Here is a 27,559-nt window from a genome sequence, read left to right as displayed (position 1 = left end):
ATGCAATACAAGAAGTTACCAAAATGTTAATGTTAATCTTAAAAAACATTTCCAATGGTAGTTTAACACTTATTTGCTTTTTTTAAGAAGTCATTTATCCATTTACTACATACATACTGTACAAATATATCTTCCTATACATCATTTACATTTCAGTAGTAGGCAATACCAAGTGTGTCCATCACCATCAGAATTGCTTGCAGAGGATCCACGACTTCTTGCATGTTATCTTTCCTCAAGACCCAGTCTGGTTTAATCCTGTAAAAGATTAGTGGCTTGCATTAAAATATTTCAATGTCACAGCAGAAATAGAAGACTAATTTTTAAGTACTTACCTTGAAACTGTTTTTATTTTTAGAGGAGTTACTGGAACAGAGGAGCTCCCAGCTAAGGCAATGTTTGTTTTCTGCTTCACGAGTGTTCTCTCTGCATCCATCCTGTGTTTCCGAGCCGTGAGCTTATAGAGGCTCTGGATGCAAGGAACGGTTCTTGGCATGCCTCGGATTTCCTGAGAAAAGGGGAAAACAGAACACAGTCAATACTGCAAGTTCAAAAGCAGCCTAAATCAAGAAAATATGAGTCTGTTCACCATCCTGGAAATGCATTTTTTTTAAACCAGAGTTTAGTTGAAATTAATGTTACAGCCATAACAGGTACGGGAGAGAAAAAAAAATTACCAACACCACCAAAACATGCAAGAAAAGTATGTTAAATTAAACCATTAAACCCAAAACATTTAGGTCTTACCAAAGCTCTTTTAGAGTCCTTTGAAAGGATTGCCAGCAAACAACAGGTCTTTGTGAAAATGCTTCCTCCTTTCTCTGAAACTTTGTCCCCAGCTTTGCCTCTGTACATTTGCAGTAGGTCTAGTAAAGTATCTATAGAATTTTCAGCTTCATAAACTGCTCGAGTAGTTCTTTCATACTGTTGAACAAGAAAGAGACAAGAGAGCTTCTATAGACAGATCTTTAAAGTATCCTTAGTTTACAGGTTACTATTTAAAAGTTAGAGGAAAAAGCAAAGCCCATATTCTCCCCTAGAATAAATTTGTAGCTGAACTGGTATCCAAGCAATAAAAATCACTTCTGTATTTACACAATTGTAACATTATAAAAAGGTGCCTTTTGTGCTTCTTCCCTCGTTTAGAAACCCATAGAATCTGATTCTATATTTATAATAAAGAAAAAATATTAGAATAATTTCAGAGAAATTTAAAAATATTTGTGATACCTTGCAATGCCTTAAGGCCATGAAATAATTTTTTCACCAAAACCCATCATATATCTATTACAAAAAAAAAAAAAATAACTGGTTTCAAAACAACAGTGAAAAATCAGAACCTATTTTTATTCAAAACTACTACTTTGTTGTTCTGGATTTATTGAGAAATTTTGTGGATAAACAAGTACTACAATAAAGTAGCCTACCTGCAAAACAAAATATTCAAGTTACCTTAGAAACATTGAGTAGAACCTGAACTGAGTATCTGATCACATCCATGCATGGAACACTCCGGTTGCAGCTTCGAATCAGAAGGAAAACACTGAAGATTGCTCTGCTCTGGGCCATATTTTCACAACACAATGGGGACAGCCTGGTAGCCACCTCTAAAACAATTAAAGAAAAAGAAATAGAGAAAAGAAAACTCTGAAGTTCAAGCAAAATAATTACAAACCAGGATTTTCTTGGTTTTTAAGTAAAAGTGCAAAGTAAAAACTGCCATTATTGATTTAGTAAGTGTTTTTAAAGCAATGGTTTTAATATTCTAGACTAAACATTAAGAAGACAAAATGATCCACAGAAAAAAATATACTGATAGTAAAAATGATAATAAACTTATGTTAGGTATAGCACTACTAGGACTGACAGAAAATTAGAGCAATCATACAGGACTTCCTTTCTCTACATAACCATTTAAATATTGTTCTTAAATCAATAATCTAATTTTAGTCTGGAATAAATCAATCTAATTCTAGTCTGGAAAACCCTCCATTATATCCTTTCATACTCAATTTTATAATCATGCAGAAAGCCTAAATATCATTATGAATTCTCCTCAGCTGAAAAAAAATCCAGTTTTTATCCTGCTGAAAATCCATCAGTTATAATAAAACAAAATACTGACCAAGATGCTTTAGTGCTGCAAGAATGTAGGAGAGATGTTTGTATTTTAGAAGGTGATCAATTGCAATTGCAGTTCTGTTGCCCAGTTTGTTTTCTTCTCTGCTCTTGTCATTGGCCTTTTCTAAACTGCGCCTTAAAGCTCTGGTTTTTGCTGTGTCAGTCATCTTTCTCCAAGAATATCCCCTCCATAATGCCTACAGAAAAGGAAATCCACAATGAGAAAGAGTTGTAAAGGAGAGACAAGACAAGTGAACTTCCATCACCATTCCAAATCAGTTTTACACAAGTCTGACAAATATTGAATGACCTTGGCTATTCAATTTTAAGTCATTAACACTCAGTGTTTATTTGTTTGTCTTTTGTTACCATTAGGTTGGACGTGACATACACAAGTGATCAGGGTCTAAGAAGAAAAAAGTTTTTTATTCTGAGTATTCTCCACCTGATATACTCTTAACAAAGCGTGATCTTAAGTTATTAACTACATCCCAATAACTTATTATATTCATTGCTGCAAAGCAATTAATGTCAATATAATTGATAAAAGTTTTACAGAAATTTAGTAAGACAAACACATCTACTTATGCACCTAGTCTAGCTTTCAAACATTTTCATGTATCTTTTCTAATCTGTTTCTATACTGACAGCTTTGTCTACTTTTTTGCCGTGGATACACTCGAAAAGCATCAATTTTTATTTTTTGTATTAACTCAGCTTTGCTTGCAGGCCAGTTGGCAAGCCCCTTTATACTCTTTATCTTCAAATACTGGACTCTCAAGACAAAAGGCAAAAACATCCATGCATATTTAATCTACACACACTCCCCACCTAAGTCATCTTAACCATTTTCTGCTTAGTATTCCTCCATGGTCTGTTTGCCTTCAGCTTTCATGGCTAACTCACAGCTGACTTGGCTTGCAATTTCACTGATAAAGTCATCGACCAAAGCAAAGATCGTTCCCCTCCCCAAAAACCCATGAGGAAAAAAACAGCTAATAAAAATAAACAAACCCAAACCTGTTATTTCCTTACAAGAGGTGCTTACCTGAAACTTAACTATCCCCACTGCAAATCTCCTCCTGCGCCTGCGGGCGAGGAAGGCGCGGGCGTTCCTCTGGATGACGGTGGCGGCGGCGTGCCTGCGGCTCAGCCAGGCTCGCACCGCGCGCTGCAACCGCACCGCGCCGCGGCGCTCCCGTAAAAACCGCCTGCGCTGCACCTGCGCTCGGAACCAGCTCTGTTGGAAATGAAAGCACCTTTCTGGTCAGTTAAAACTCTTCCCCTAGGCTCCCTTTTCTCACCCTAAATGAGCACTGGCAAAAATTGAGTGTTTGAACATGAGCTTTGATAGATATGGGTGCTATAAACACCACCAGTCATAAATAACCTCCATGACTCTGATTGGCCTTGGGTAGCTGAAATGCAAGACTGCAGAATGAAATCTTAACTGGGAGCCACTAATTCACAGAATTCAGAGGTTGACCAGGTTGAAAGAGACCTTCAAGATCAAGTCCAACCCATGCCCCAACACCTCAACTAAACCACAGCAACAAGTGCCACATCCAGTCTTTTTTTAAACACATCCAGGGATGGTGACTCCACCACCTCCCCAGGCAGACCATTCCAGAACTTTATCACCCTTCCTGTAAAAAACTTTTTTCTAATATCCAACCTATATTTCTCTTGACACACTAGGGAAGCATTCTGAGGACAGAAGGGTAGAGGAGGGGATAGATAGAATGGCTTTCAGTTAAAGGGACCTACAATGATCATCCAGACCGACTGTCTGACCAAAAGATAAAATATGTAACTCTCTCAATTTACACTTCTGTCCAGCATTACTGTGCCCTAGGAGTTCTCTCTTGGTTGGCTTTTAAGGAGAACCACCATTCCCCTTTTCTCATTTCCCAGCTCTGTTTCTTCCCATCTATAAACAAAGAAGGGACACAGGGTGCCGCGTGCCAAATCAGAACCAAAAAAAAAAAAAACCCTTTTCCATCCATTCTCTCTTGCCTTAAAGGGAAAATCTAACTTATGGGGAGAAATAACAGATTTGTATCTTTGGAGAAGTACTAGGGCAAAGTTTGCCATGGCATCCTTGACCAGAGAACAGCTATTTCACAGCTCCCATTTCAGCCTCTCCATTTATCCAGTGCTGGCTTCCCATACGGGAATGAAGCTAATGGTTAGTTTGGAGACCTGTAAATAATTTTTACAATCTGGCAGTGCTGCAATACAGAGCTGATTTTGATATTGTTTTTAGATAAGTAAAACCTGGTTTTATTAGAATGCTGGAACCTACACAGGCTCTGATACCACTGGGAGATCAGAAGCACCCAACCAAATAAATCACAGTATCCCAAGGGATTGTTCATGTAAGGAGATGCTCTACATTTCACAAACCTTACAAGCTGTTGTGTCTGATCTTTTCTACTTCCAGTAGGACATTAAAAAATAGGCTAAGACAGCACTCAGATTTCTTTAGCAAGCTTGATGGTCTGAAGGAAACAAACTTTCCTATCCATTCTCAGCTTTAAAATGCTTAAGCCTCCAGAGCTTGCTCAGCTGTGTATAAGCAGCATTATTTAATAAATCATAGTATCCATAATTTAGCTTTATTTTCACATGTGAAGGAACTACATTGTCTTAGGGCTACAGCTTAGCTCATATAAAACAATTTAGACTGTTACACAAATCATTCAGCCTTAATCAGACCAACCTGTATTATAAGAACAGATGAGATCTGGGTTTGTGCAAGTTTTAAGGTGAGGTGAAGCCTGTAGGCCCTTTGAATTTTAATTGCAGAGATATGATGATATGCAGCTGCTGTAAAATAAAGAAGTCTCTTTTGTTTCTGTTCTGAAATCTGTAGAAGGAAAACAAAATGGGAACAACATTAATTTTCATACTCTGAGGTAGCTGGATGTCCACACAAAGAACACAATCCACAGCAATACACTGAAAATCACCTCAGAACTAAAGTAAGCTACCACTCTGCAGTACTAGGTCTCTAATTTAAATGGTAACACAGAGAAGGGATTGTAAGAAACATCATCAACACCTGGCAGAGTACAATTTCACTGCAAGGCTATGTGTATGAATTATCAATTATAGTTACGCCACAAAGATCTCACAAGCTAAAACAACACCCACCAGTGAAAATCTACTTCAGTTCTGAAGAATTGTAAGAAAAGGCTCAAACTGTGTTTGATCTATTCTGACCCCAACCAATACTCAAAGCAGCCAACAAGAACTTAATTTCAACACCAAGAAATCAAGTTTTCCTCTCCCTGCCAGTCAGAATTAATGGTAAAACAGCTCTAGAGATACTTTACACCCAAAGCAAAGTTTTCATTTGAATTATACCAACCTTTTTCCTGACTAAATAACCCCGGATAAATGCTTGCAGTTTAATGACAGCTCTTCTAGTCTTATTGTATTTCATAAATTGAAGCCTGCCTTCCTGCCAAGCCCGCAGATGTTTTTGGATAATTACAGCAGCAGCTTTTTGTTGAACAAATTTCCTTCTTGCCTTGAAAGCTCTATATGCGTTTTGGATCAGACGTGCAGCCTGGTGCTTCTGAAAAAGATACTAAAGAATGCGCTGATAATTAAAATTTGTTCATTCATGTCAGGATCAATATACATTTATTTTTAGTTCTAGAGGTTTTTTTCCATCATAAGAACAAAAATGGAATGAAAAGTACAAGTAAACTCATACAGTAGAAGTTTATATAAAATGCACTTTCACAGTCTGGAAGGTCTTTTCATTTACCTAAATGGGGTCAAAATATAAGGCGTAATCTTTTGCAAGCAATAAAGCCAGCAGGAAATTTGGCATTTTATTTTGATATCTGTATACAGAGGGATAATTCAACAACTGGAACTGTTCAAAATCAAGAATCAGCCCTGTAGCTTAAAGCAAAAAAAGGATATTTAATATTTTGGAGATTGTTCCAATCAAAGGTATTCAATCTTTGCTCAGGTTCCGCCTTCTCTATGTTTCTGCACATTGTTGACAAAAATCACTCAAATACATCGAAAACTTTTCAAGTAACCATGACACATCAGAGTGCAAGTGAAAACATACCTCTCTGAGAAGTCTCCTGGCCCTGTACTGCCTGTATGCCAGCTGTATCTTAACTGCAGCACTCCTGGTTGCCAGAAACTGCTGCCGAAGCCTTCGCGCAGCGCGGGTCGCTCTCCAGACTCTTTGGATGGTGAGGGCACAGGACTTCATTTGCAAAAACCTAACATGGAAATGCATTTTTAAGTAAGCAAACAGTGATGGTTTATGAAATCATTAAGATAGATATTGGGAAAGCACAGCTGTTCTCAAACAGACCTTGGAACACCAGAAAATGGGAATAGCCAGCAGCACTGGCAGAAAGACTGGTTTTAAACAGAAGACACTTTGTGGTTTCCCACAGGAGGTATTTCCCTAACTTACTGCCAAAGGAGGCTGGGAAGGCACACAGCAGCTTGAAAGGCATTGGACAGACTGACATAAAAGGATGTTAACAGGAATAGGCAGGGATGTTTAAAAAGCAGGGATGCTGAGGGAGGACCTTGAATCACTGAACAGCATCCCCTACAGCTACTGGCATGCGACAGTTCAGAATGAGATGAGCTACCAGGCTGATCTCATAGCAAAATAAACATAAACCAGTTTAACTATTCCATTGTGGATCAAAATGAAATAGTTTTTCAACCTACAGATTGTATGCTGGAATTTTAACAATATGCAAAACATTTTTCTTGCAAAAGAGAAAAGTGAAAAAGAGATAATTTGTGAAGGAGCTTCCATTCCAGGAAAACAATTAAATGTAATGAAAATCTTCTGCAAAAGAGCAACCCCACCTGCACCAATAGGGTTATACCCACGCATGTTACAAGGATGCTGCAGGGGCAGAGCCTGAGACCTTTAGTCTCAGTGCAGTGCAGCACTAAATAATTACATAACAAAAGCTTTGAGAAGTGGAATGATGCATCTCAGATTGGGTATTACCGAGGCTGCAGCTGTCTGGCTCTGAAGTGCCTCTGGATAACCAGGGTAGCTCTGAGCACAGACACGTATTCCTTCCGTGCCTTGTGACCTCGGAACCAGGCTTGGATGACTCGTGCTGCTCTCATTTTGCTAACCAACTGTCTGGCTTTATAACCTCTGTATGCTGCCTATCAGAGAAATAAAAATTTAAAAAATCAGAACTGTTAATAGAATGAACAAAATTAAAAACAAAAACATCACATCAACAGGAACAATTTTTGGGATTTCTATCTCTAAAATACTACAAATATTTAAGTTCTCATAACTAGAAGATGTTTTCAAAAGCAAGTGAAACATATTCATGGAAGTACCACAAATGCCACTCTTTAATGTTAGTCTGCAAAAATAACTATATTGTGAAGAAACAAATACAAAAGATTAAAAAACCCAAAAAAACCCAACTATTAAAAAGCTAATTTCTAATGTCAAAATTAATTCTTTTTTCCTACCTTTTAAGAAAAGTAACCATTCTTATATTGTTCAGGATATAGAAAATAACTAAGCAGCTACCAATCCCCCCAAAACATGCAGGTGAGGAAGGCACATCTGATTTCAGTTAAGTAGAACATGTGGTCTCCAACAATAGAGTAAAACCAGCCTAAGACATTCACACAGAATCCTAGAATGGGTTGGGTTGGAAGGGGCCTTTCAAGATGGTCTAGTTCCAACGCACCCAACGTGGGCAGGGATATCCATTAGATCAGGGTTCTCAGGGCCACAAATTATTATGAGAGATTATTTATTTCCCTTTCTTCCTTGATTTGGGGAAACTTCCCTCCTTACATTCCTCTTCAAAATGTCAGTTAGGCACCTTGATTAGTCTAGGGTCAATTAGTAAACCTAGGAAGACAAACATGATTGATTTACTCACACCTTCCTAAACATGAGTCCTTAGGAATGTAGCAATCATGGGTTTTGCCATTTATATCACTTTATACCCACTACCAGTACCCTTCTCATGAAGAGAGCTTCCATTCATATTCCCATCAAAGAAAACATTCATTAAGCCACTAATACTTAGAGGTGAAATTCAGTTGTCCTTAAGAACCTTATTTCTGTGTACTGTGGTAGTAAGCTTTATATATCTGCCCTGTAGTACACTTCAGAAACTGATCCTACTGTGGTTTGCAAGAGCAGTAAATCCTTAAAACACCCACAAATGAAAAACAAAACATCCAAATCCCAGTACTATTCATTCAGAAGTACCTGAATTTTAATGGTGCTTCCTTTCATTTTGTGAAACCTCTTCCTTTGGATGTATCCTCTGACTGTGGCCTGCACAAGGACAATGTTCCTGCGGGTTTGTAAGTAAGCCATTCTCTGGTGCTTCACAGTCAGGTGGGATCGGTAGTGCCGCTGCAGGACAACTGCTGCTCTTCTATAGCTCATGTACTGTGACTTACATTTATGCATTAAGTAATAGGACTGCAATGTGACAGCTGCTGCTCTGAGTTGGATGTATTTTCTACGCTGCAGAGCCATCTGAAGGAAAGACTGAATCTTTCTTGCGGCTCGCAGTCGCCTTGCTGTTTTCCTTGCTTTCATAGCTCGGAAGGCAGACTGAATAACCACTATGGCTTGTCTTAGAGCCAAGTATTGTGCCCTCTGTGCACGAGCCCTGAGACATGATCTGTACCACCTCTGAACAGCCACTGCTGAGCTCCGGAGCAGTGCGTAGCGAGCCCGGGCTCTCTGGCGTCGGAACACGGACTGGATCATCACTGCTGCTGATCGCTGGGCAAGAAAGCGTCTCCTCTCCAGGCACATTCGCAGGAACGACTGAATGCGCCGTGCAGCAACATTGGCTTTATACAACCGCCTGGCTTTCCGAGCACGAAAAGCAGCTTGGAGGCAAATGACAGCCTTTCTTAATTCTGCATAATTTCTCATAGCAGCTTCTCTTGCCATTTTGGCTCTAAACCTCTGCTGTGTGACTGTGGCAGCCCAGCACAGCTGTTTGTAACACCTACGCTGTACATACATGCGATAGGTGGACTGTATTACAACTGCTGAAACATGCAGGACTTTCAGTTCCTGCCGTGCCCTCATGCCCCTGTATGCTGCTTGAATAACAAGAGCTGAATCCTTCATTGTCAGATACTTCTTGCGTTGGTTCTTTCCTTTCAAATAGGACCGGTAGTAGTTCTGTATAAGCATAGCTGCAACTCTCATATTCTGATAGGCCCTTCTATCCCTGAGCATTCTGTAGGCTGCCTGTATTGTACTGGCAGCTGAATGCATGTGCTTGAGACTCCTCCTCACCCTGACACCTCTGTACACAGCCTGGATGAGAATAGCTGCTCTGCGGAGAGAGTGATATTCCAAAGCATGCTGCCTTGCCAGAACTAAAGCTCGGTACCTTCTCTGCAAGACAAGAGTAGCTGCTTTAAGAGAGAGATATCTCTGATGTTCTCTGAAGGCTCTGAAGTTTTTCTGAACCACAGTTGCAGCACGGTGCATTTCTCGCTGTTGTTTTCTCACTCGCATGTCTCGAAAAGCCCTCTGGATACAAGTTGCTGCTTTCTTCAATGAAGTGTAATGCTCTACAGCAATTCTCCTGAGCCTGTGAGCTCTGTACCTCCTCTGTATAAGCTGGGCTGCCCACTGAACTCTTCTGTAATGACAGCACTGCTTATACATTCTGTAGTTTCTCTGTATTGTAAGTGCTGCCTCACGTTGTCTCTTCAGGAAGCATCTTGTTTTCATTCCTCTGTAGGCAGCTTGAAGAACTAAAACAGAATTGTACAGTTTTAAGTACTTTTCTCTCTCATGCTTCCCTTCTCTGTAAGCTCGATAACGTTGCTGTATGATTACTGAGGCAAACCTGAGTGCTTGATAAGAAGTGTAAATTTTATGCATTCTTACCATTGCTTGAATAACTGTAGCAGCTTGATGCATTTGCTGCATTTTTTTCCTTACCACAAATCCTCTATAAGCAGACTGAATGATAACAGAGGCATTAAGGAGAGAGAGATATTTTTGATGCTGAATATTTGCTAGTTTTGTTGCTCTGTATTTTCTCTGAATTACAACAGCAGCTGCCTTAATGGAAAGAAAACGTTTTCTTTCAAGGAAAGTTCTAAACCTTCTTTGAATAATCACAGCTGAATCATTCATGGTTCTGATAAGCCTTCTTGTTTTCATACCACGGAATGCAGCCTGGATGTGCAGTACAGCATTCTTCATAATCATGTAGTTGTGAACTTGGGCATCTCTCTCCTTACAAGCACGGAACCACTGCTGAATCTGCCTCGTTGCAAGCAACAACTTTCTGAAATCCCTCTGTTGTTTGTGCATCCGATAATAGGACTGGATTATTGCTGCTGACTGGTGCATAGTTTTTAAGTCTTGTCGGACTTTCATGCCTCTGCAAGCAGCCTGGAGGATAATAACAGACTTCTTCAGTTCCAAGTACTTTTTGCGTTGTACTTTACCTAAACAGAATGCTCTGTATTGCCTTTGAATTCTTATTGCTGCCATTCTCATTGACCGATACTTTCTGCTCATGCAACACATCTTAAACGTGGCTTGGATGCAAAGAGCTGCTTGGTGCATACACTGAACCTGTCGCCTCACTCTTACACCTCTGTAAATCGCCTGCACTCGGACTGTGACTCTTTTTAAAGACAAATACCTCTGCCTTTGACTTTTAGCATGAGTAACTGCACGGTAACGCCTTTGAATGGCTACAGCTGCAGATCTAAGTCGTTCATATTCCTTCTTGACCAGGTAAGATTTGAAGGCAGCTTGTATAGTTGTAGCAGCTTTGTTTAGTCTGTTCAGTTGTCTCCTCACAGTCATCCCACGGTAAGCAGACTGCAAGACTAATGCAGCTGCCTTGGTTTTTAGATAAACTGCACGTTGGGTTTTTTTCATAGAGTAGGCTCTGTAGTATTTCTGAATCACCAAAGTGGCTTGTCTTAGTTTCTTGTATTTTAGTTGATTTATGTGCATTCTGTAATAGGATTGAATAATTGTTGCAAGATGATGTTGCTTCTGAATGGTTTTTCTCACAGCTTTTCCCCTCCATAGTGCCTGAAGACGCACTGCAGCACTTCGCAGCTGGACATATTCTTGCCGTTGTCTCCGGCCTCGAGCCTTGGCTCTGTAATGCCTTTGGATGGTTAGCACAGCATGCTTCACAGACCTGAATTTCTTCACAGCCATCAATTTTCTGAAGGTAGACTGTATCTTAGTAGCAGCAACGTGCTGTCTTTGAATCTGCTTTCGTACCCTCCAGCCACGAAAAGCTGCTTGTAAAGAAAGCACTGCTGCTCTTGTCATTAAGAAGTTCAGTCTTTGCCTCTTACCACCCTTACAATTTCTGTACCATCTCTGAATCACAACGGAGGCCTGAACCATTGCCTTGTATTTCACTCGTGCAGCATGAGCTCTAAAAGCAGTCTGAATTTTAATAGCAGCTCTGCATTCAAGTTTGAGCTTTTTGCGTGTTTTATAGCCCCTGTAGGCTGCCTGTAAGCACACAGCTGCTTTTCTAACTTGCAAGAACTCCTGCCTGTGACACCGGGTCTTTCTGCAGGCACGATAACGTTGCTGAATGACAGTGGTAGCACTATAGATGCTTAAGTACCGCTGCCGGTCCCTTTTCATTCTGTAGCAGGCCTGAAGTAATACTGCAGCCTCCCTCCATCTTTGTATTTGTTTCCTGACAAGATAGCCTCGAACTAAAGCCTGAATTTTTATGCAACCTCTCTTCAATTTCCTATAATCTTCTTTAAACTGAAGAGCATGTCTCCGAGAACGATACCTTTGCTGGACATAAAGGGCCGCTTCCCTCAATGCACAGTAACGCTTACGGACTTGCCTCATCTTTGCAAGAGCTTGAATCTTCACCGTGGCATCTCTCAAGGTTTTAAATCTCTTCCGGGCAACATAAGCACGGAAACTGGACTGAATTTTGATCACAGATCTCAGGGTACAAGCCTGTCTCCTGGCTTGCATCCCTCTGTAGGCAGACTGGAGAACAATGGCAGCCAGGCGCACCCTCTGGAAAGCAGCAGCTGCTTTTTTAGCAGCCACGTGTGCCCTATACCGGGTTTGAATTACAGAAGCAGCATTTTTAATCTGTTTGTATCTTTTTACTTGTTGGTATTTTCTCACGTGTGACTGCAATGTAGTAACAGATTTTTTTAACTGCAGGAATCTTTGTTTCTCTCGTTTCATTCTCCACAGTGATTGAATAACACGTGCTGCTTTTGCTTGTCCGTACAGCTCTCGTGCCTTCATGCCTCTAAAAGCAGCTTGGAGAACTATCACTGCTGCACGCTTTTGCAAATAAGACTCTCTCTCACCTTTGCCCAGTTTATAAGCTCTGTAATACTGCTGCATTGTCACTATTTTTGCTCTGTGCTCCTGATAAACACGTCTGGCCAGCTGACACCTGTACCAAGCTTGAATCTTGATAACATTTTGCTTAACATGTAGATACTGCTTCATGTCTCTGTGCATCCTGTACCAAGACTGTATGACAAGGGCAGCCCTCCTTCTCTTAGCCAGTCTTGAAGATTGCCATTTTCGGAAATAACTCTGAATCACCAAAGCTGCTTTAATTTTCTGCTGAATTTTGTATTTTCTCCATCTTCTGAATGCAGACTGAATAGTAAGCGCTGAAGACTTTAGGATTTGGTATCTTTGTTGATCTATTTTTGCCAACTTAGCTGCACGCAGATGTCTCTGAATTGTAACAGTAGCCCAAACAATTTGTTTATATGCAGCAACAGACTTCACCATCCTTATCCTTGCTTGTACAAAAATAACACAATGTCTTAGCTGTAAGTATTTTCTCCTTGCAGAGTATCTTCTCCAATAAGCCTGCAGGTAAAAAAAGAAAAAAAATAATATTTTCTTCATAGTATGTTGAGTTAAGCATGAATGAGGACTGTCATCTTCAGACTTTATAAGATTTCTTATTCCTATACTTATCAGAACCACAGAGCATTCTGAGTTGGAAGATGTGACGGCTAACAGCTGCCCTGGAGGCCTCACAGTCATAGATAACAGTAATTAGAACTGGACCAGTCTATGCTCTTAGGGAAAAGAAGTAAACACCCCTAGGAAAAGGCACAGGGAATGGGGAGATTCAAATTCAAACAACAGACACCAGCCAATCCCTGATGAGCAGACACAGGCAGCCATTGGCCAGTGAGCTGGGTGTAACCAAATTCAGCCAGTTAGGACCAACCACAAGGTGTTTGAACACCATATAAAAGGAACTGTACTCAATAGAATTTGTTACTGCCATAGGAACTTTGGTGTGTCGAGTCACATCCACCCCAACTGCCACAGGACTGACCCACAAGGACTGAGTTCTCGACTTGACTGAATGGCTCATACCAGGATCAAACCCATGACTTTGGTGTTATTGGTGCCATGTTCTAACCAACTGAGCTCATCTCTGGCTCTTAATCCTTAGGAAGTCAAATCCAGAAATATATTTTAAAAAAAGAAAAAAATCAAAAGCTAAATGGTTTTTAAGCATTTTCAGTTCTCGGAAAAGCTTCAATTTTCCCTGGCAACAGCAGATTTCTTTTTACACTATCTGATAAATCAGCAATTCTTTAAAATCCAGTCTGAAAAGTCTTAGGAGTGAAATATTTATCTTTGGGTAATGGTGCTGAAAGTATCTTGAGAAACTGAATTATCTGCCCAAACTACCATTGCCATGTCTGTCACTTTGAATGTGCCCACTGCAGGTGACATAACACTAGGAGAGTAATTTTAATTTTTTTTTAAAGCTTCTTTAAGTAATGTTCAGCAGCTGTAAAGAAGAAAACCAACACAATCTCATCAGTCCTTACATTAATGTTTAATGTCCTGTGTTTTAATGCTTATGGTACTCCAAAATATTCACCAAGAAGAAATAATTGTTAGTTTAATAGCACATTACCATCGCTCCATGGAGAGAAAAACTTACTAAACCTCTCAAAAGCAGAGGGGGGGGGAAATTTTAAAAAAAGTATTATATCTCATGAAAGCATTAATTGCTGCAAGCAGCACAAATGGACCTTAGTGAGGCTCTTTCTTCGAGGTTTGAAGGGGTTTTCTTGCTGTGTAATCTTGCTTTAGACTGTATTACCTGAATGACCGTGGCAGATTTATTTCTGGCTTCCTCCAGTTTTGCCTTTTTGAGATTGAAGAGAATCATCCTCGCCAAGTATCCTCTCCAGTGCTTCTGAATGAAAATGGCTGCATTCTCTCTCCTCAGGATGCGCCGCCGAGCCAAGAAGTTCATTGCAGACTTCTGAATTATCCGAGCAGCTCTGTCTCTTTCCTACAAAGAGTGAATTTCCACTGAACATCAGCTATGGAATTCTCACTCAAATTTTTGATTGTAATAACTATCCACATCAATTCCATAAAATTATACTACATACGCGCACACTGTAAGATTAATTAATAAAAATAATGCTGGAAATCTTTAAAGGGTTTTGGTTTTGATTCCTTCTCCCCCACCAGCACTTTTACTATTAGTTATTTCAAAAGAGTTGTAAAAGGAGTGTTTTGTCATCATTGTTAAGGTTGTGTAGATTTTAAACAGTAAAGAAACTGGATATGAAAAAGTCTAAATAGAACCTCTGTCCCTTTCTACACCACAGATTCTCAAAATATTTCACTTGAACACTGTTCCAACATCAGTATGTAACCCATAAAGACACAGTGGTGGCATTTATTAACCTTAAGGTATCATAGATTTAAAATCTTCACTAAATCTAGTATAACCACCAGAAAAATCAAGATACTGAATATAAGAACTCATGAAATTCCATTCAAAAGACTGGTGAAGCTTTGCTCCTTGAAAAAAATAGTAAATCCATACAGAAGTTTAATTACTCCTCTCATCTTATAGACATTAATAGGAATTAACTACTCCTTTAGTTTTCAGGAAGCAGTGCAACTATTTTATATTTGAAATATTGGGAGAAGAGTTTATGGTGTGAAACAAAAAAGAACAGTAGCCTCTAAACACCTGTAAGTACTTCAGAAGTCTAAAAGAAAAGTGGAGTTTAGTAGATTACATCACCAAGAAAGCCACATATTTTTATCATAGAAATAGCACTCATTAGTTTAACTGCCAGTAATAGTCCAACAAACATGTATTTTCCATTGAATTTATATTCTCTTTTTTTCCTTAATGTAGAAGCTAAGAATATTGCACAAGCCAAGAGTACCTGAGAGAGCTTCAGTTCCCTTTTCAGCCTGTGCTTCCTCCAAGCAGCCTGAATTAATCGTGCAGCTCGAGTTTCTTGGCGAAGATCGAGAAGCCGCGAACACAGAAATGACAGGTAGGTGATGACAACCTGCAGAAACACACAACACAGCAGGGTAAGGCTGTACAAAAGAGCAGGACATGTTCACACGAGGGCAGAACACATTTATATCAACTCTAAAGGGATTTTACCTTCTCATCAGGAATTGTATTTGACATGTCTGCGTGATGAATCATTGCTGGTATCCCGCCTAGGTCAGAAACTGCAGCATTGATCAGCTGGAAGTTCTGCTTTTCATTGTCCAGGAGCTCCTTGTATAGGACTGAGGGAGTTACAGCTTTGTAAAGATAAAACATTACTCAAATCAAATTGTGCGAAGAAATAGATTTAGTACGAACTTCTGTACATCAAATAACTCACTTTGATCAAATGTTTCTTCCACAGCATTTAGAGAAGTGTCAGACTCAGATGAGGAGGAAGAGTTTAGTCCCACTGTAACAGTTCTTGAACATTCTACAGTTTGAGTTGTTCGTTGGCACACAGCTTCCAAAGGCATGTAACAGGGGTGATAGTGATGAATCAAATAACATAATACTCTGCCATCTGAGAAACACACTGTGAAGTTTTCCACCTGTTAAATAAAATACAAATTCCTTGAATTTTTGTGCCAGTCAATTGGTATAAACTGGATATAGAATTCTTCTCTTGTACCTTTAAATGTGACCATGTGCAAATTATTTTCTAACAAAAAAATTTTAAGTAGCTAGTGCTTCCTTTGAACATTTACTGTATAGTGACACATAGCTGTGAGACCCCAGAAACAAAAGAGGTGAGTCATTCATTATACAGTGAATCTACAAGGGAAATATTTATGAAACCAGTCTTTCTACAGCAGGATCCCAAATAAACTCCTATAGATACCTTTACACTAGACATTGAATTACACTTTTCAACGCAGAAATAAGTTCTGAACTTGGACCAGTCCTAGGAGCTCTGTTTTACTCTTCAGAAACACTACCAGCTGCTACTGTATTCTGACCAGAGACAGGTCTCTGACCAGGGCTTCCCTTCTTGGAATGAGCAAACATATCCCTTCTAAGCAAACATCTCTGAGGAGATGAACTGACTTTATCCCAAAAAATTAGTTTAGTTTTCATAGTTTTTAAAAACACTGGAAATTCTATGCACAAATACTTTTAAAAATGAAGGCTCAGTAACAGTCCACAAACAATTCCCATCCCAGCAAAAAATGTTGAATTTTAAAAAAAGCATTTGTATGCACAAGACTAATTGGAAGGGGAAATTTTTTGCTCAGATTTGTTTAAAAAGAGAGGTGCAGCTAAACTCAAAGAACAATGGTTCCTTCCAATCAGATTAAACAAAGTCCAGAAGAATATTTACAAATAATTGCCATTGACTTCTACTACATATTTGATGGTTTGAAGAACTCTGCTCTGTAAAGGATTACAACAGCACAGGGTGTACTTGTGGAAGTGTACACAAAACTATTTACCTTGATATTGTAAAATCTACAAACAGCATTAACCCATGCCATCAGCAGCTCCACATTTTCACTGTAAGTCTGAGATGAGAAGTTACTACTGTCTTTCTGTACTCTAAAAGAATTTTGAGAAGTCTTCATAGCACCCAATAGGGCTTTTGTCTTGTGCGTGTTCTTCAAAAACTCAATTTCTTCTTTTAAATGTTCCACATTCAGAAAAACATCCACCTGTTAGGAAGAAAAACAAAAAATGGACATGTCAACAGTCTGACATATCCTGCACGACAGCTGCTGGATACAGAGCTTTAGACATGGCATTTTAAGGAGAATCTACACTCACCCCTTAGCAGCACCTGCCTCACAATCAGTAGTGGACAATCTGGACTTGCCATCATACATGGCAGATATAAAACCCCTAAATCTACCCTTCCACTGTTCTGTGTAAAAGAGTTACTGCATTAGTTAACAGCTGAGAGAAACAGGGCAATTCCCCTTGTAATTTCCATGTGTTCTTAAAGGAAACAAAAATTCCAGAGTCCTGCCTGCAGTTCCACTGAGCCCATGTACCAATCCTTCTGCTTTAAGGGATTCCAAAAGGACTTGAGCTGGTTGGAGAACAAGCAGCATATCCACAGGGCTTGGATAAAGCCACTACTCACTCAAGTTATTTCTCTGACCAAAAGCAATGCAACTGTGACACATGCATCAGAAGAACTAACTGAAGGAAGTTAACTACTTAATATTGTAACAGTATTCAAGAAAGAAAATAATTACATTTGATTTTTATTATATTGTCTATCTTGTGATACTTCTGCAGCTGAAGTCCTTAATATTCTTACTTTACATATACTTAATTGCACTTACATTCCTGACTACTTAGTGGTAAAATTCCACCTGAACTTTGATCTTATTTTGCCTTTCATACATGATGTTCCTACCAACTGGATTTGTCAGTTGGACACTTATTTTTAAAATACCCTCTGACTCAAGTTAACTCTTAAAACAGTCTTAAGAAAACTATTTTTACTTCCTCTACTAACTTTTGAAATGTCATTGCAGTAATGCCTAAGAAATCTTCATTCTTATTTCATCAACTGATGTTTCATCAACTGTTTCAGATAAAGTAAGAAAAAGTAGAAGAGCTATAGCTTCAGAGATTTTATTGCCTAGCAGTATAACCTCAAAATGTCCTTTACAGTTATTAAGAGTCTACCTGCAGTTTGCAATCAACATTATTTTACTTTTAAGTATCAATTCTGCTACTATATGGCACAAACTCAGTTTTTTCCAAAAGCTTGAACAAATGCGTGAGAAAAAGCAGTTAAAAAAACAGTTAAAACATTATCCAAGCTGTATTGTTAGGGAACAATTAGCAGTTTAGTGAAGTTTACATAGAGCTTTGAATGTACAAAGCAAATCATTTCAGTCTAAAATTTGATTAGTAGAAGCTTTCACAGACATCAAATATTCCTGAAAGAGTGGTGTTTTCATTATTACACCTTTGTAACTAGCAAAAACCAAACAAAATACCCAATTGAACAGTACCTGGAAGGCAAAGACAATTTTCCACAGCAGCGCTAACGTTCGTTCCCTGTGTCTATCCACAATATCCCTGGAGTCAATTGAAGCACCTATCAAATAAAACAAGAGATTAAAGTGTGCAGTAATTATCTGATGCACTTAGAATCACCCTGATTTCTAGGCCTTACCAGTTTCATCTTTCAAGTGCACTCCTCGCTCTTTAAGGACATTGAGAACAATATCCACATTATGCATCTTCTGCAGCCGACTTATTGCAGGAACTCTCAGTTGTTTTGAAAGACTCCAGTTTTTGGTCAGAAGCTCCACTGTTCTCCTAACAAAGGTAATTGCATGGTTTAATGCCTCTGATGAGGCTCACATTAAATATGATATAAAAGAAAATAAATATTTCAATAGAATTCTGTATCAACGCACACGAGACGAATGCCACATTGTAAGTCCACAGCCAGGTTTGTTACAGCAAAATCAAATTCATCCAGAGGAGTTTGAACATGACTGACAGGCAGTCCTAGGAAACCCAGATGGCGGGAAAGGTCACCTTCACCACTCAGGAAGTCCCGGGAAAATGCAAGCAAAAGGTCTTTGCTAGCCTAAAGTTAAAACAAAAACAAAAAAGAAAAAAAAAAAAATCTTAGCACTACAATATTTGTCAATCTGAATATAACTTTCATCCCTTGGACCTCCCAAATTACATTTCATATTTCCTTGTATAATTCTTAAAATTACGTTATTTTTAGCAAGTCACATAACTTCAACTTTTGTCAGATTAAAAACAATTTAAAAATTATACACTGAGTCTTAGGACAACAATGGAGGAAGACATCAAATCCCAGATCTCACCTTGAACTCTGCATCCTTACAGAAGAGGCAGGGGTCATGGTCAATCATTCTGGACCGTTTGGCACAGTCCAGAAAGCAAACCAACAGCAGCAATTTTTTCAGTGTGAACTTTGACAGAGCTTCTTCATGACCTGAAATGATAGAACTCATTAAGTGATAGTTTAAAAATCAGGTGCTACAAATAAATTATTTTGGAAGCAGCTGTTACCTTCCCGGTAAAGGTGGGGCACGACGGGATGTCTGTATTCAGCTGCTATGTCAGGGTTCCAGAGCAAGCGGTTAAGGATGAATATTGCTAAACCCATAACATCACTGTTACTCTCCAAAGCTATCAGTTCTCCATAGATAGTCTAATATGAAAGAAGGGGAAAAAAGCAGAAGTGTTAAAAGTTACCTTAAATACTGTGTGATTTTGTGAACAATATATATACATTATTGAATCTCTAAGATAATGAATGGAAATTGATCTCTAAATATCAAACAGTTTTCAAATGAGTCCCTGACAGGTAAAGGCAAAGGAAATTTCAGAAGATCTAATCTCATTTCAAAACATGTATGATCATCTACATCTGAGCAATCAATCAGGAACTTCTTTAAGACAACTAGATTCTTCTCCGGTTTAGTGAAGTGAAACTGACAGGGAAATGCTTTTGTGCTACTGGCCAATGAATTAACTTCCACTATCCTTGATTAAACATGTTACTTCTTAATAAGATAATCACTTTTTTAAAGCAAGTATGTTGTAACAACTTAAAACATATGCATGATGCTATAACTGAATTGAACCTACCTGAATTAGTATGATAGACAATATAGAGAAACCCAAAACAACCTCTAGTAAAAAAATTGCTAAACGTCCTTTAAACTTAGATTATAGACTGTACACAGTGAACTTACCTCCAGACCTATACGCAGCCATAAAGGGTTGTAAGATAAAAGCCAATTAAGGACTTTCTGCCTTTCTCCTGCAAGAAAGCAGATCCAGCAAACATTTCAGATCAATGCAAAAATCTCTATTAACCAATTTCAGATTAAACAAACTCAGTGTGTGAATAGCCCTTTTCCTACTCCAGGTTTCAGTCTCTTACCTATGTCTTTCCAGAGGTGCCTGTCCCTGCGCACCAGCAGGCGCCTGGTTTCGATCTCTCCCTCGAGCCTCTGGATGGCCCTGACCATGGTTTCCGAGGTGAACAGGCGGCAGGCCTTGCGCCGCAGCCCGTTCAGCTTGCGCCGAGCTGTGTACGCTTTTAGGGACGCCTCGTCCTTCGTGGGTGCCTTAGGAAGGCTCCTTTTGTGATGGTTCTCTTCCCCCAGGATAAGAGCAGCTGCATTTACTGTTTAAACATGCACAAACAGCAAGCATTTACATCTCAAATAAAGGTAGCTTTGCACACCTCATTTATTTTTTCTCCTCTTTAAGCTGAAGTTTCGTTACTTTTATTCTGACTGACGATTTATCCTTCAGGAAGCTTGTCAGCTGTTGCACTATACATATGTTGTCAAGTACAAGAATACTAGTCTACTATTAAATATAAGAACATTCATTTCATAAGTGAGCAGTGCTAGGAATTCAGTTTTAAGATTAATGGTTCCATCTTTGGTTTTTCCAAGTGAAGCTAAAAGATTACTAAAAGGATAGAGCACAAAGTAGGTTAAGTGCCAGCTATAATATTTTCCAGTATGTGGGGATTCCAGATTCGCCAAGCACTGAGGAGTGCCACAGCCACACATTCCAGTGCATTCTTGGTGCAGAGCACCCTCCCCATGCAGGGGTGGGGTGTGCTGTGCTGTGCTTGCCAAGAGCTGGTGAGCTACCCACACTGATCAGAAGGTGAAAAATATGACAACATGACTCTGAAAAGGTTTAGTGTGAAATGAATGCTACTACTTGTTAGTGTTAATAAAGTATATGACATAAAGCTTAAGAAAATGAGAAGACAAAACTATTATATTCTTACCTTGTGAGGTATTTGTTTTTACATTGAAGTCATCAGGGGTAAGGACAAAATTTAACCACCAGGTGAAACCTCGCTGCTGCTTCTCCTTCCAACGTTCATCATAAAACATGTTCTTAGCAGCAAAAGGCATTGGGTGCCTAGGGATGACTTCAAATAAAAAAGCAAAACAACAAAAAATTTTAGTTTTTGCAGCTCTTGAGATGCTTGATAACCAATATGCATTTAATTCTGGAAAGGATTAATGCTTGACACTCCATTTAGCACTACAGCCAAAAATGCAAATTGTTAAAATCTTCAGAGACTTGCGGATCAGGGATTATTAAATAAACTTGAGCCACAAAGCATGGCTTGAGTTGTTACAGCCCTAGAACTAAGACAAGACACCTAGAACCCAGGCCATTTGCAATGGGGTAAACTCAAACTGAACTGGATTACATTCAGGAAGAACCATTTTTTAGATGCATTTTTCCGGTCAGATCAACTTAGTATTGTTAACTCTGCAAAATTTTTATCTTGTTGGGAAGAAAATTTCTCTTCTGAGGTATTCCTGTTGCCTTAAAAAGTTATCAGATATGGAAGAAGCATTTAACTGATACCCATCAGTTAAATCTATTAAAGCTGGGAGCAGAACTGTAATACAGCTTTTACATTTGCAGGCCAATCTGGAAAAAAGTAGCATTTACTGTTAGCTGACCATGTGCTGCAACCACTTTTCATATAAGTAGTCAAAACAGATAACAAAAGGTTACATACATTGTTCTTCTAGGTATTGATTCATTTTAGATACTATCTCCTATTTCAGTTTTAACCAGTTATGTCTAACCTGACACCTGCAGTACAATTGTGACACTCTGTTTAGTGCTTTACCAAACACCAGGAGTCTGCCTACCTGTTTTCAGTGGTTTCACAAATGTCAGGTGTGACTGGGCCAATCCAGGGACAGGTTTACTAATTCTCCTGGTAGCTTTAGGTGCCTTCTGAAGTGAAGAACCTACAAGCATTAACACACAATTACCAACAGCAAATATGTCAGTGAAAGTTAACATATTGAAGTTCGTATCACTTCAAAAGTACAGAACTAGAGGAATTCCCCATGAACCATTCAAAAGATATTGATGATTTAAAAAGGGGAGGAAGGAAGATGTGTGGATGCAGTGAACTACAGACTGGTGAGCCCCACTTCTGTGCCTAGGAATATCATGGAACAGATCCCCATGGAAGTGATGTTAAAGTATATATAAGACAAGGAGGTGATTGAAGACAGTGAGCATGGCTTTACTAAGGGCAAATTGTCCCTCACCTGTCTGGTGGCCCTCTGTAGTGGGGTGGCTGACACAGTCAACAAAAGAAACCAACTGATGTCATCTGCCTAGAGTTCTGTAAAGCCTTCCACACGGACCCACATGGCATCCTCATCTCCACTTAGGAGAGATACGGATTTGGAGGGTGTACCATTGGGTGGATAAGGAACTGCAGCCTGAGGGTTGTGGTGCATGGCTGTATGCCCAGGTGAAGGCTGGTGATGAGCAGTGTCCCTCAGGATCTGCCTTGGGACTGGTGCTCTTTAACTCTTTATCAGTGACACAGAGATCGAGCACGCCCCCGGCACATCTGCAGGTGACACAAAGCCGAGCTGTGCAGGTGACACAACAGACTGCAAGGAGAACCCAGAGAGAGCAGCCCTGCAGAGGAGCAATTGGGGATTCTGGGGGATGAAAAGCTGGACATGAGCCAGCGTGCACTCACAGCCCAAAAGGCAAACTGAATCCTGGGCTGCATCAAAAGAGGGGTGGCCAGAGGTTAAGGGAGGGGATTGTTCCCCTCTACTCTGCCCTTGTCCAGCCCATCTAGCTTTGTCTGGTGGATTAATAGAAATACCTGGTAGATAACACACCTTTTCCTGCTGCACAGCAATACTTTCAGCACATTGTTTTTATGCAAACCATCTTAAAAAGCCTGACATTGAAGTCCACTACTGAAAGCCCCAAATCAAATCCAGATCACAGAACAGATCACTCAGCTGAAGAAAGTAGTATGTGCTATTTTGATCTAAAAGCCATGATTAATTTTTCCTGATAGTTACATTTTGCAAATTAAATGCATCTTTAAGCCCCAGGCCCTCATTCCTTTCACATTCCAGAGCATATTTGGGGTTGGAACTGAATAAACTGAAATGCAAGTGTGAGCATTTTCTGATCTTCAGGCAATAAAGTATTAGCAAACAAAAAGGCAGAGAGAGCTACACAAGGCTGACTAATCACAGACATTAAAAAGCAGGCAGAATGAAAAAGACAGAGGAACTTTTTCATAGAAGGATGGTTAGGAATTATCACAGGCTGGCCAGGAAAGGGGTAGAATCACCATCCCTTAAGTGTTGAAAAGGTGCATGGATGTGGCACCTAGAGTTACAGTTTAATGGTGAACACAGTGGTGCCCAGTTAATGGTTGGACTCAACGTTCCAAGGGGTCTTTTCCAACCTTCATGATACTGCTTGGAAAATATGTGACAACAGCAATGGAGGCAACATTCACAACGGCAAATGTACATGTGCAGTAGGCTTCCAGAAAATTTGATTTATGTAACAAGGTTTCTGCTCAAGAGCTTTTAGATACTTTACTTATTATTGTCATTAACAAATTTACACAGGAATAAAGTAAATTTGAAGCCAATTACATAACCAAAACTCCAACCTAATTTTCAGTTTTTTAAAACACAGATCGTAACAAATTGCAAAAGCCCACATTTCAGATATGAAATATTGCTGACTGTTGCTAGACAGTTTAGTTTGCTATACACAAAAAATGTGCATACCAAACTAAATCCTAATCAAAGACATCTTTCAGAAAATGGTAAAAGAAGGAAACACTGCTCACCAGCTTTCTTCCTCTGCCCTACTCTCTCACCACTCGTGGGTTTGAAGGCTGATGGTCCTCTGGTCGTGCGTGTTTGATTGTCCATGCTAGAGGTAAGAGCTCTTTTTCTCTCCACTTCTTCCACAGGCACTGGAGCTGTAACTCTATTATTTCCTACAAATGCTTCACATTTCCTCTTACGACATGCAGAAGTTGATCCAGTAGGAGATGAATTTACCTTGTCATTGTGACACTTATTTTCAGATGAAATGGGAGCTGTAACTGGCAGGTGTTTAGATGTTTCTGCTTCCATATGTCCAGGCACCACATTAGCACATCCTGTTATTGCTTTATTAAGGCATTTTTTAGATTTTGGCTGGCGGGTTTCTGTTCTTCTTTCTTCAGCAGCACCACGCTTACTTTTTATGACAGTGGCAGAAAGAATTGGACGCTTTTTTGTTCGCTCTCTCTGAGAGGGATTGTCAGTCTGAAGTTCCTCTACACAAGGAACTTCCTTGGGTTTATCACAATCAAGTGCCTGTGATTGCACATTATGCAGCACAGAGACTTCATTTAAGCCATGTCCTATGTGAACATGTGTTTCTGTTCCTACACCTCCATCTTTTTTCCATTTTGCAGGTAGAAATCTCTTAACAACATAAGTCTCTGTGGTGGATGATACTAACGCTGCCTCAGGTTTAGGAGTTTTCGATGGTTTATCTGACAAAGTGTCCTTCACAAACTGATCAGGTGACAGAATTGGAATAGGCTGTTCTATTACATCTAGATCCACTTGATAATTGTCATTTACAAAAGCATCTGGGCTTAAAATTCTCCTTGTACTTAAAACAGGCACAGAGGCTGAGTGTTCTGGAGTAGAAACTGGCGAGAGTGTAAAATTAAGAACCCCTCCATCATCTGAAATTGGCAATTGTGCTAATCCAGCAGAACTGGAGGCACTCTCAGGTTGCAATTGACTGTGCTCAGTAACACATTTATTGATGTTACAGATGTCTGTCTCAGGCAACAACTCCTTATTTCCAGAGGCAGCAATATCCCCAAATGCAGTAGACCTTCTCAGGGCAAGTGGTGTGTGAACAGTACTGCCATGCTCCTCTGGCCCTGGGGCAATAGGAGATGGAGGCAGCTGATTCTCTGAGCCAGCAAGAGAGCCATTTCCTTGGGATGCACCATTCTGCACTGTGCTCTGATTCTCACAGGACTGAAGGGGACTTCTAAGTCTTGCCACCTTCTGAGAAACTTGAAATGTTTTATTAACATTTTTAATTTCTGAAGTATTCTTCTTAGCTTTTATTGCAGATGTTCCTGAAGAGTTCTTCTTTTTTAATGTATCCCAAAGACTCCTCTGAAAAAGAACCATACATAAAAGTTAGTGTCCTGGCTTTCTAAATTCTTCTACATATAAAAGTAAACATTACTAGCATTCCCATTCAAAGTTTAGAAAAAACTATAAAAAGAACTCTTGATAAATATTCACAATACCTTATTTGCAGGCTTGAAAACCATTTATTTGGTTTCAATTTTATTCTTTAAGCTGTAGTTTATCATTACCTACTTTCCAACCCAGCTAGAAAAAGTTGAGGACAATGCCCAGCATCATTTCCACAGCATCATTTATTACTTTATAGTCCTCCTTCACTAAATTTTCTAGTAATAAAAACAATATTTGCATCAGAGATGCCAAAGTAGCAGAATTAAGATACAATAAATACACTCACCTTTTTCTTTGGAGGCTGTTCAGCAGCACCAAGGAGCACAGCTTGATGTTTTACAACATCATTAACAACAAAAGTCACCAGTTCTCTGATTTTTCCTTCTTCTAATGGTGTCCATGTGATAGAAACAAATATTCTTTGTCCTGACTATTGGAAAAAAAAAATAATATTTAGCATTTAGGTACACTTTGGCAACATTGAAGATCAAGTAATCAACAAACAATGAGCAGTATATAGAAGTAATATATAGTATGACAACATGAAATGATAAAAAACTGTTAAATGCTTAAATGTCAGTTTTTCCTCTTTGACATGTTAATTTAATCAACTCCTATCAAAAATGTTGTCTTACTGAAAGGTCATATACTACTGAATAAAACTACAGTGGAAAACAAGAAAGAATAAATATAAATATAACACAAAGGAGAAGAAGGTGTGAGTAAAGAGGAGAAGAAGAAATTACATAAATTTTTGCACATATTAACCAAATAAGTCCTCCAAAGTAATTTTGAGAGAATTATGGTGGGGCAAATAATCAGAGGTTGATTAACGTAGGGCCTTAGCTGACCTTAAATGTAAGTGTAAACGTTTATACTCAAATTTGACATATAAGTCCTTAAACAAAAAGACACTGCAAATTATCAAGGAAGTCATGACGTTTTCTATTCATTAATTCCTAGAGGAACTTATCATTCAAGCACTTTGCAGTGAGACTTCACCCTGGTTTTATAAGCTCATTGTTGCAAGAGATGTCCAGAGCGTTTCTTCTTCTCTCACAAACACTCGGGACAGTCTAGATAATTGTAGATATATGCTCGTCTAAACGGTTCTTTTAAAAACTGGCATTGATTGGATTGGCCACAGTTTGCATTTCCTTAAGTATCGTAAATGTTTAATCCTATTTTAAGCATGCCTTGCACTCTGTTGTGTCAGCTAATGAACGTGCAGAACACTGAACCGGCATCCCCTTCCCTCAGCCTTTTTCCTGAACATATGCCCTGAAACTTTTTGACAGGTCTCTGTCTTTAGAACAACATTCCCGAAGAGCAGTTCATTTTATTTCATTTCATTTCATTTTTTAATCCTCCCTGCAAGCCCCTCTCTGTAGGAGCAGGTTGCAGCGCCCTTGCACAGGTGACAGCCCGTAGCCTGAGGGGCCCGACCCCGCCGCCGCCCGGCCGCCGACCCGCACCGCCCTCCGCAGCTCTCGGCCCGCAGCCGCCCCACATCCCGGGGGCTGCTGCCTGCCCCGGGGCAGCTCCTCACCGGCCCCCGGCCCTGCGGCCGCCAGAGCTCCTGCCCGTCCCCTGGCGAGTCTCCCTGTACCTGCACAAAGAAGCGGCGGTGCTCGACGCTGAAGCCCCGGGCAGCGGCCGGAAAGCGGTCGATGACCACCTCGGCATCATCCTCGTTGGGATTGTCGATAGTCAGCAGGCGCGTGCGGGAGGCGCCCACACGCAGCCGGCCGAAGCTGAGGAAGGGAGGCCGGGAAAAGTAGCTCAGGACTAGCACGGCGGGGTCCTCATCCGCGTCGTCCTCGCCGCCCTGCGGGGCCCAGCGCCGCCGGCCGGGCTTGTTGGCGGGGCTGCGGTCCCCCCGCGCCGGTGCGGCAACGAAACCCGCGGCCATGGCCGGGTAGGCGCGGAGCAGCGGCTCCGCACGGCAGTGCCGCGCCAACCGCCGCTCGCGAGTTCAAACCCACGGCTCCGCCAATCCCCGCGCGGACCGCG

The 27,559-nt window shown here is 40.0% G+C and overlaps 1 protein-coding gene across 1 annotated transcript; it reads right to left on the bottom strand.

The window, feature by feature from the left end:
• Window positions 1-152: 152 nt before the first annotated feature.
• Window positions 153-27,458, bottom strand: ASPM (assembly factor for spindle microtubules; the record flags this gene model as incomplete). Its single annotated transcript, XM_084211561.1, has 28 exons — window positions 153-258; window positions 336-508; window positions 748-924; window positions 1,453-1,607; window positions 2,126-2,318; window positions 3,170-3,361; window positions 4,844-4,990; window positions 5,495-5,704; window positions 6,215-6,374; window positions 7,133-7,299; window positions 8,378-13,003; window positions 14,268-14,462; window positions 15,361-15,489; window positions 15,591-15,736; window positions 15,820-16,030; window positions 16,913-17,128; window positions 18,446-18,531; window positions 18,610-18,755; window positions 18,857-19,032; window positions 19,283-19,413; window positions 19,491-19,632; window positions 20,180-20,247; window positions 20,371-20,616; window positions 21,241-21,387; window positions 22,130-22,231; window positions 24,115-25,459; window positions 25,833-25,976; window positions 27,156-27,458. 28 exons carry the CDS (start codon window positions 27,456-27,458, stop codon window positions 153-155), a joined length of 10,239 nt encoding a protein of 3,412 aa, XP_084067687.1.
• Between the last annotated feature and the right edge of the window lie 101 nt (window positions 27,459-27,559).

Source organism: Fringilla coelebs, assembly GCF_963513975.1.
Source record: "Fringilla coelebs genome assembly, chromosome: 9".
Lineage (NCBI taxonomy): Eukaryota > Metazoa > Chordata > Aves > Passeriformes > Fringillidae > Fringilla > Fringilla coelebs.
Note: the sequence above shows the minus strand (reverse complement) of the source record. Positions and strands in the feature narration are given on the sequence as shown.